This window comes from Anoplopoma fimbria, chromosome 3 (genome assembly GCF_027596085.1).
Source record: "Anoplopoma fimbria isolate UVic2021 breed Golden Eagle Sablefish chromosome 3, Afim_UVic_2022, whole genome shotgun sequence".
In the NCBI taxonomy this organism is placed as follows: Eukaryota; Metazoa; Chordata; class Actinopteri; order Perciformes; family Anoplopomatidae; genus Anoplopoma; species Anoplopoma fimbria.
The window spans coordinates 15,107,159-15,117,531 of NC_072451.1; the positions used below are offsets into that span (position 1 = coordinate 15,107,159).

Genomic DNA, 10,373 nt, shown 5'->3' on the forward strand with positions numbered 1-10,373 from the left:
CAGCAGCATCTCCTGACTGAGAACCATCTCCCTGTAACATGGCTGATTTTGGAGAGATTCTCAAGAATATAGGAGGGTTTGGATTATTTCAGAAGATCACTCTTTTTGCTCTTTGCTTCCCAAATGCTATTCTGCCTTTTCACTTTGCCAGTGTGTTTTTTATCCAGTCCGATCCAGAGCGACACTGTAACACAGACTGGATCCTTCAGGCTGACTCTAACCTGACCACAGATGACCAGCTGAACCTGACTCTGCCCCGGGAGGAGGATGGGACCTTCAGCAGGTGTCAGATGTTTGTCCCTGTGGACTGGGACATCGGTGCCATCAGGGAGTACGGACTCAATGAGACCACAGGGTGCAAGAATGGATGGGTGTACAACAACAATATGTATGATGCCACCATAGTCACTGATGTAAGTAATAGGACTGTCTCAAAGTCATTTATAATATACATATCATGTAATCCTTATAAAATTATAATTTTTTTACCGTTTTGTTTGCTTTTTCTACAGTTTGATCTAGTTTGTGACCAGGCTAATTTGTTAGAAGTGGCACAAGCAGTGTTGATGGCTGGCATTCTTGTTGGTTGTCTCTTATTTGGACCTTTTGCTGAATCGTAAGTGTGCTTGACATTGTACAGAATATGTGTTCTTGAAGCTGTATGAAAAAAACGTTTTTATACCACATATGCAGACACTAGGTTTTATCTGTTCCAGGTTTGGTCGTAAACGGGCAGCTCAGATTCCAGTCATTGTGATGCTCATATTTACTATAACAACTGGATTATGTCCCAACTTCTATTTATATTTGGCATCCCAGTTCATGGTGGGAATTGGCTATGGAGGTTTTCGCTTGAATGGCGTCATATTAGGTGAGGAATAGGTCACTCCATCATTTTACATGTGAAAAATTTTGGGTCAGCTTTTGTTAAACCAAGGGTTAGGGTTAAAGTTGTTGCCTTTTGATAAAGCATCAAAAGGCAACAGCCCTTTTAGCTACATGCCTCGCTGAAGCTACTTTTCATCATAGAACTACAACAGAGTAGAAACTGTAAATACTCTCTATACTGTACTGCATAATGCTGTAGTACACTTTTTAAAGATATGTATGATTATGCATGTCTCTTGTCTTCATCAATGACCACAAGTCCTTTAAACAAACTAATTGATATATTCAATCAATCAACTAGAATTTATATTTATTTTTACACTCCATTCTAATTATGTAGATAAGATTATTATTTATTGATGTATTCAGTTATTTATTTAAAATTTGTCTTATAATCATTTAGAACATGATGTCAGGTTTGGGGCTCCATAATTCTTGGCAGGGATGGGGATGTTAGCGTAATGAACTCAAATTTAACTGTCTCTGATTTCCTGTTTCTAGCCACTGAATGGATCGGGCCGTCCAAAAGATCATGGGGAGCATGTGTGACTCAGTTGTTTGGTGCAGTTGGACAGGCCATCCTCGCTGGTATGATCTACGCCATCAGAGACTGGAGACTGGCTCAACTAATCACAGCAGCTCCACTTGCAGTAGTTACGATTTACATATGGTGTGTGCATCACACTTTTTTATTGCCCTTAGTTTGTTTTAAAGGTAAATTACAGATAAATGTGTAACTGTCCTTATTTCTGACTCTTTGAACTGCCATTGATCTTGTTTATATCAGGTTTATTCCAGAGTCAGCCAGGTGGTTGTTGGAAAGAGGAAGGACAGAAGAGGCTAAACAGCTGATTACCAAAGTGGCAGCCATCAACAAACGCACTGTTCCAGAGTCTCTACTGGAAAAGGTACTGATTCTTTTGTAAAAAACGTATATTTTATGCCATGTATCAAGACTTAAATGGAATATTACATTTATACTGGTAATAGCATACACATGGTGTATATTCATGGAAGAAAATACTATTACACAAGACAGTGTCTACAATTTAATCAACACTGTCTTTCTCTAAACTGTGTCAGAAAGATTTTAACTTAACCCCTTTGTAACTTTTAAGGAAAAAGTTTTATTGGATGATAATGGCTTGGAAACACCACAATTAATTGGACTGTGCTGGATTGCAGTGAACCATTTAGAACGAAATAACAGAACTACTCACATGAAGAGTTAACAATATAAGACAGTTCATCACCTCTCTGACGCAGTGTGAACAAAAAACTGAATACGCTTTGTAGGCTGTTGGATGACACGATTTGCTAACATAAGCAAACGTTAGCGTGATTTTGTGTTCACCCCTTGTCCATTACAGATTGTTAAGAAAGACACCGAGAAAAAGGGAGGCATAATAATACTTATCCAATCATCTGTGCTTAGGAAGTATTTCTTTACCTTAATATTGGCATGGTAAGTTGCGTTTCATGATACCCATAACAACTCTACTGAGCCTAAAAAGAATGCATTGAGATGCTCAAGTTATAACACATTTTCCAATATTTCAAAGTGTTTACCACTTGTTTTTGTAAACCGTCAGGTTCTCATTGAATGTTACCTACTACTGCCTTTCATTCAATGTGGGAAATTTTGGCTTGGACATCTTCCTGACGCAGCTCATGTTTGGTCTGACTGAACTACCAGCTCATATACTTTGCATCTGGCTGTTGGAAGCAGTGGGGAGAAAAGTGTCACTGATGTCAACTCTTCTGATCGGGGGATTCTTGTGCGTCTTAATCCTAGCTGTTCCCCAAGGTAACGCACCTCAGGTTGTGTTTTTCTCTGGCTTTTTGTCTGTTTTTAGTTACACTAAAAGCTGAAACCTAGGGATTGCAATGTTGGTTAGTTAGTCAGTGCACCAATGTCTCTGAATGGGTTGCAATCAAATTTACTACAGATATCTATGATTATGATGTTAGCTCCACCAGCAGGTTGACATTTTTGATTCAGAGTTAAACTCGACAATGTTGGATTGATTGGCTCATTCTAAGAACAACTTAACAGGGTCACTAGCATGGTTGCTTGTTCTACAGTAGTTTTTAATATGTCCCACACTCTGTTATTCTGTTCAAGATAATGCTGTTGGTGTTACCACGTTAGCAATCTCAGGACGTTTTTTCATAAACTGGGCCGGATCCATATGCAACGTGTATGTTCAGGAGCTGTTCCCTACATCTTTTCGGTAAGCCATCTGTATCTGAGTCTCTCGGTCTCACTGTAGTGAATGATACATTCAGAAGTGCCTGTCATAAGAATGAATGTACAAAAGTAATTGATTAGTAAGTGATTGGTTGTGACATCACTACTGTTGGCTTGCCTGCTATTTGTTTAGTTGTCTTTGAGAATAAATTGTCCTGTCAGGGTTAAATATTAGACTCAGTTACTTAACATACCCCGGACAAATAAAGTCTTTCAGATACTAAATGGCGTTACTGTTCTTTTCAGTCAGCTAATGTTGGACAGGTTGAATGATTCTATCCAAGATTATTTCTACTGTTCTTAAAAACTATTTTAACTATTTAGGAAGTTTGCTACGATTTAATGAAGTTTAGTAGGATACGTTTTCACTGAGTTAAAATAAAAAACTTGCTTAGACCACGATTGAATTCTTTAATTTAAATATGTATGTCTTTGTTTCAGGCAAACAGCCTCTGGTTTGGGCTCCATTGCAAGCAGAGCTGGTGGCTTGCTGTCCCCGTTGCTCAACATATTGGCTGTGTACCACTGGTCCATACCCACAATAGTTTTTAGCAGCCTTACACTGATCAGTGGAGCTCTCTGCTTCCTGCTCCCTGAGACCAGGAGAAGAGAGCTTCCTGACTCAACGGATGAGGCCGAGGGCAACACGTAAAGCAATCTGCAGGCCGACGGCCTTGAAAACATTTTCATCAAAGCCAGTACTCTGCACAATCAAACACCTGTCCTTGTTTGTTTACAGTATAACAACCGCATGTTAATTTAGATCAGTAATGTTAAATGGTAAATGGACATGTAGAGAGAGAGGGTGAGAAGAGGTGCTGCAGGACAGCCAGGATGAGAAAAACAAGGCGGATTATGAGCATTAACGCATGTAAACATGTTATTGTAACTTGAGATAAAAATATGCACCTGGAAAATAGCATAATAGGGCCTGTTTAAGATTACAATTTTAGTTCAGTATGAAAAACTGTCTATTAGCATCTTCAAATTAGAACCTAGCTACTTTTAATCAATCTTGAGTGCTGCACACAATCAAACATGAAAACATGAACCAGAAACCCTTTTTTCATTTGGGCTCAAAAAGTTACTGTCACACAACGTATTTTGTTTCTGTAGTTTTGTGACCAAATATATTTAAGCTATATACATAACAGAAAACATGTAACAAAAAACAACTGAACTGACATACTCTTCTGTTTATTCCTTTCTCCAACAGAAATATGAAAACCCAGAAGAACCAAAGAGGATCAGACATGCCCGCACAAATCATCATATGCACCAATCTGTAGTCTGAGTACTTCTATTTCGCATATTCGGGGGTTGCTCTACTAGCAGCTGAGACTTTGGATGGTAAATGTTTTTTGGTCAGCTCTTCTGTCAGTCCATTTTGGTCCGTCATCCAGCAGCTACTGGCCACATCTTCAGGACGTTTGCTGATACTCATCTTTTGGTCCCTCATCTGATCATTCCTTTAGAGTGAACAAATTTCCATGTGCAAACGAAATATCAAATTGTCATTGGAAGATTGGCATGAAGCTTCCAGAGTATTTTCATGCTTTCCAAACCAATGGAGAGTCCATTTTGGGACACTCCATTCATTTTCTTGATGTTCCACCTTCTGGTCAAATAGGCACATAAATAATAGGCAATCAGTTCAAAATCTAATGAGCTGATTGCTCTGGAAGTTACTGACAACAAAATATTTTAATTTTAATGACATAATGGCGTTCCCTCTTGTGCCATCCTCAGGACAAACTTTGGATTTACAGTCAGTCTGTCAGTTTTTACTTTATACTTTAGTATGTTACTTAAATTATTAACTGATCTGGAATCTACCTTCTACTGAAATTAAATTCCAATACAAAACTCCTCCCACTGGTGGTTTGTGGGTTTTGCTGAACCAAAGGGACATTGTTGAAAAACATACTATTTTTGAGTTTCTCAAATGTAATTATTTTATCCTTTTGAGCAGCATAAACCAAATACGATTCACCTTTTGGGTCGAGCAGAGGTCTACAAATAAAAAGGAAACTATCTGCAATGAGATAAAGTATAAAATACGTTTTTTGTGAAACAAACAGCTGCTAAAAACTTGAATCAAGTAGTAAGAGAACAACAGTCCACTTTTTTAAAAGAGAACAGCAAGTTGGAATATTTGAAATGCTACTTAGATAGCACCACTTCCTGGTCTGTTGGCATAACTATACAATACAATTCACCAACAGAGATGTTTACTTTGATATTTGTATTTATGCTTTATATTTTATTAATCTGTATGGGACCAAGGGCAATACTGAGAAAAATCTTGCATATGTATTTATTATGCAACAGAGCTGATTTTAATCTTGCAGTTCATCTGAAGGTAAAAATAGAGTTAAAACATGAGAGTGAAACCAAAATGTTAAACTAAGGTTCTATCTAGAGGTTATAAAAACAACAAAAGTTATGGTCACACTTTACAATAAGGTACACAACATTTAAGTAGTTAACAAGACATGAATCGGGAACAAACTGCTGGTAAACCATTTGTTAATTGAAAGTTCTTGGATAACTCGTCATCAAACTTAGTAGCAACTCGGTATGATGCATCACTTTACTTGAGGAGAGAAATAGAAACGTTGAGTAATAATGAAGTAAGGATTTGTTATTTGATTTGTGGTTATGTGCGGTTTAATGCATGATCCAGAAGTAATCAATAACTTTCTATTAATTAAAGGACCATTATATGGATTCACAGATACCCATGAACACTTAATTACATATTAGTTTATAAAAGCTAGTGTTGGTAATCTTCTTCCGTAACATCTTTTGTTGAAATTCGCTTTATATTCCGCCAGCAATTAATTAATCAAATGATCAGACAAAGAAAAAAAAAAAAATCTGGTATCTGTGGTTGTTATAAGCCTGTTCAATCGTTTCATTCAGCCCAGATGTGATAACGGGATGGTCTACTTTCCTACCTACCTGAACGAACTCCGCCCATGCACTCATTGGACATCACTGGAGTCTTCCACAAGTTGCTAGCTTAACAGCTGTGCATACTAACAATATTCAAGTAGTTTAGGTTTAATTTGATAAGCTTTACCTTATTAATGATCATTTTGGATCTGGTTTTAAGGAACAGGCTGTCAGTATTGCCTGATTGGCCACAATCTAGCTAGATTAAGCAGCTTTTGGACCTAGGTCTGCTAGCTTTTTAAAAGAGCAAACTTTTGCACCGCAGTAGGTCGATAGGTGTGTAGGAGAATACCTAGGGTAAACAATATAGAACAAAAAAAATTCCACACACTGTCTTCTTCACTTGTATTCAGAGAGATTTAGTGACAACGTTTCGGTCAGTAAATCGGTTATCATTGGTTCTCAAGAAGCTCATAAAGACCAAATCCGTCATTAACCGAACACATTGTACCAAACAAACAGTACATCTAAAAAATCACAGAGAATATCTCATAAAATTACGTTTAATCAATCAAACTATTGGGAGACAAGGTCTGCAGAATGAAGATCCAAAAAGCTTAATGTTGCTTTAACAGCAGGTCCACATCACCACCTCTAGGTGGTAGACTGACCTTTTCTATGCCACAAAACCGTAAAGTGGAAACATCATGTTTTTCATCATTAAGATGTACAGCTACAGGATAATCCCAGTCGTTCCTGGTTATAGAGCTTTTGTGTTCACTTTATGTGTAGCTTGAGCTTTCTGGTAGTTTTACCTACATACCCAAGTCCACATTGATATGTGTGGAGGACCAAGTGATAACACTCGTTATGGAAAATACTTTGTTTGTGTGTGAATGGCAAACATAATGGGTTTTGTAAGTATTATTACACGGTGCAGAGCTACCACAACAGTTGTTGGCATTGGGTAGGGGGCTTAGAAGCCTCTGTTGTGAAGGTTGTGCGGGTTTGTAATGTGCAAAATCAGCATGGACCAACAGATCTTTAAGGTTTTTCCCCCATTTGTTGACAAAAAGGGTTAGATCAATTCAATTCAATTCAATTCAGTTTATTTTGTATAGCCCAGAATCGCAAATTACAAATTTGACTCAGAGGGCTTTACAATCTGTACACATGCGACATCCTCTGTCCCGGAACCCTCATCATTAGTTCAGGGTCTGATTTTAAAATCTGCAAATTATTTTCTAAAAACAGATTTTATGACATGCGAGTGAGGAGAATAAGAAGTGATGCAAGTCACAGAAAATATTTGTTCCTTTTTCTCAGTGCAGTCTCATAAGCCCTATGAATCCATTAAATAGGATACCCTCGCTGGACAAATCTTTTCCTCACTGTATAGTAAATTGCAGATTGCTGTTGAAACTCTCATTAGGGTGAGGAACCCATCATCGCATTGATAAAGAGAAAAAAAATCATCAATGTATCTATACCATTTAAAAATATTTGGGCAAATGTGTATTTTTCTCAGGGTTCAAAACTAAATTTCTCTCGAAAAAAACCACAAATGAATTGGCATAGTTAGGCTCACAAATAGAGCGTATGCTGGTACCAGAGACTTGTAAATTGAAATCTCTATTATAAATATTTTAAGTAGCTAAATCGATGATGACTGAACGGCGGAACGACTGTGTCATCCCGCCTCTTAAGATAGAAGTGTAGAGCCTCCAAACCAACGTCATGTGGTAAATTAGTGTAAAGGATGTCAATATCAAACGTCACCAATAGAACATCAACAGGTAAACAGTGAGACAAAACCGGTAGAATCTCTAATGTATGCTGGAAGACTATGGACATAAGGTTTATTAAAAAAAGTCAATTATTAATTGGTCTGAGCTACTATGGAGAATCAGACAGTGATTTGTGTATTTAGGCAACGTATATGATACAGGGCGGATAGGGTAATCCAGCCATATTTGTTTAGTCTCTTCAAAATAAACACACACCTCCTGTTGAAAGAGCTAGTAGGGTCAGGGTCCACCTTTGTTTTTAACATTTCTATAGACAATTTCGAATTGGTATTTATCCTCATCTTGAACACAAATTGTCCCACCTTTATCCGCTGATTTAATCACAATGTCTTCATCATCAATCAGTTCACTCAAAGCAATCCTTTCATTGAATGTCAAATTACTTGGAACATGAAAAGCTAGATTGGTCATCTTCATAATGTCCTGTTCAACTATTCTGCAGAAAGTGTTAATGGATGCATTAGTGGTGTTTGAGGCAAAAAGTGCTCTTTTATCTAAAGGGTGTGGAAGAAGTTCTGGCAACAGTGTGTTTTTGGAGAAGAAATGTCTCAGTTTATTCTGTCTTAAGCACTTGAACATGTCCACTTTTAAACCAAAGGCTTTTAACCCACTGGTGGGCACAAATGACAAACCCTTGGACTGAAGGGACATTTGGTCATTAGATAATTCCTTAGAGGAACATTCTTACAGTGTCTTGGTATCGTTGTGTGTCTTAGGTCATTCTTTTTAGGAAATTATGTAAATGTTTTCATGTTGATAGTGTAGGCCTTTGGTGCAATGATATGATATTTATGATTCTTATGATTGATTGAGTGATGTCATTGTGTAGTGTGACCTGATGGTCTACGTGGGTTTATCAACCTATTTAAAGACATGCTCTCCTATTGTTTTGTTAAGTAACCCGATGAAGGTCTATGGACCAAAACGTTGTCACTAAATATCTCTGAATGCAAGTGAAGAAGACGGTGGTTGGATTATTTTTAAAATCTAGCTTTCTCTTGCTAGTTTCTCAAGATTATCAACCCTAGCTTTAACATAATATCTAGCAGTCATTTCTCAATTAACTAATCATTGCCTACTCTATAAAATGTAATAAAAAGCTACTCGATAAAGTTAACGAATGGTTCACTAGCAGTTAGTTCCTCATTCCTTCCTCAGTTGATCCCTGGTAAAAACTCAGAATTTTGTGTAATTTATTGTGTTACAGAGGTTTCATTTAAACCAGCTCAGAATCTGCAAGACCTACTGTTCTTGTACACTAGACTATGATATATCAGTATATTCTAAAAACGTATGGTAGTGCTATAGTTGTAAGGCAGAATGAACTGATAGAATTGCTGTTTTAGAGCAAATGTTACTTACTGTGTGTGCGGCCTGTAAAAGCATCAACAGCGTAATAAGATGGTCGACTTTATCTTATGAGAACATTCGTCATTGCTTCCCCAAAATATTTTTCCTACCAAATGATGTGCACACAGTATGGTGTCTATTAAGTAATGCATTTAGTTTAACAAGTTTAACAAATTAATCTGATTTTTTATACAGTTTATTCAACACAAGGTGTCTTCCTAAATCTGGATATTTTTCATATATTCACAGATTCAAAATTCATAGATTTATAATCAGCATGATTGAAACTGAAATATATACAGGTAAATCCATGAATTGGGAGCTGTAACTCATGTTATCTGCTCAACATAAGCTCAACAACATGCTATAACCAAGCAGTAAAAAATGGTTTAAAGTGAGCAGGCCTGTCGATAGCTCATAAAATGAACTAACAGCCAAAAGCTAAAGGGAAACTTATTTTCCTATTGTCTTTTGCTCATGACTGGCTGTGGCCTCAATAAAAATGTGAGTAGCCACAAACACCAAAACGTCTAAAGGGTTTGGAAGAAATTCTGTCTCGGGGCAGCTAAGGTTAACACCTCTGTCAGTGACAAAATGTACTTTATAAGGTTCATAAGATAAGATAAGATAAGATAAAATAAGATAATCCTTTATTAGTCCCGCAGCGGGGAAATTTGCAGGATTACAGCAGCATAGGGTAAAGTGCGCACAAGATACATAGTAAAAGAAAAACAAGATAAAATAAAAATGAAATAAAAAACAAGTATTATAAATAAGCAATAAAAAACAGTAGAAATCAACAATAACTGAAATATTATATTTACAGACAGAAAAAAAACTATTATAACTATAATTGCACAGTGTATTTGTATTGCACAGGTTTTTAGTGTCATGTGTCATGTGGTCTGCTGGGAGCAGAGTTGGTTGTGTAGTCTGACAGCAGCAGGAAGGAGGATGTAGTATTGGATTAAATTGAATTGTACAATGTTAACCTCGTAAACTCATAAAAGGTTTTTAGTCACTGTAGTCTTTATATCCTTTTGACATTTTGTTTATATCACATTCTATTCAAATATGTTTAATGATATGTGTTATTTCCTAATGATAATAATATACTAAAAGCCAAACATTTTTGTACACCAAAATGTGCTTTTTAATAAATGCACAGAATGAAAAAA

At 36.7% G+C, this 10,373-nt stretch overlaps 1 protein-coding gene across 1 annotated transcript; it reads left to right on the top strand.

Moving 5' to 3' along the window:
* Nucleotides 1–38: 38 nt before the first annotated feature.
* LOC129089250 (solute carrier family 22 member 13-like) lies at nt 39–5,006 on the top strand. The gene is made up of 10 exons (XM_054596642.1): nt 39–413; nt 513–616; nt 717–871; nt 1,390–1,558; nt 1,676–1,796; nt 2,259–2,353; nt 2,481–2,695; nt 3,014–3,122; nt 3,581–3,787; nt 4,356–5,006. The coding sequence occupies exons 1-10, from the start codon at nt 39–41 to the stop codon at nt 4,426–4,428; spliced, it is 1,623 nt and encodes a 540-aa protein (XP_054452617.1). The 3' UTR covers nt 4,429–5,006.
* The last annotated feature ends 5,367 nt before the right edge of the window (nt 5,007–10,373 follow it).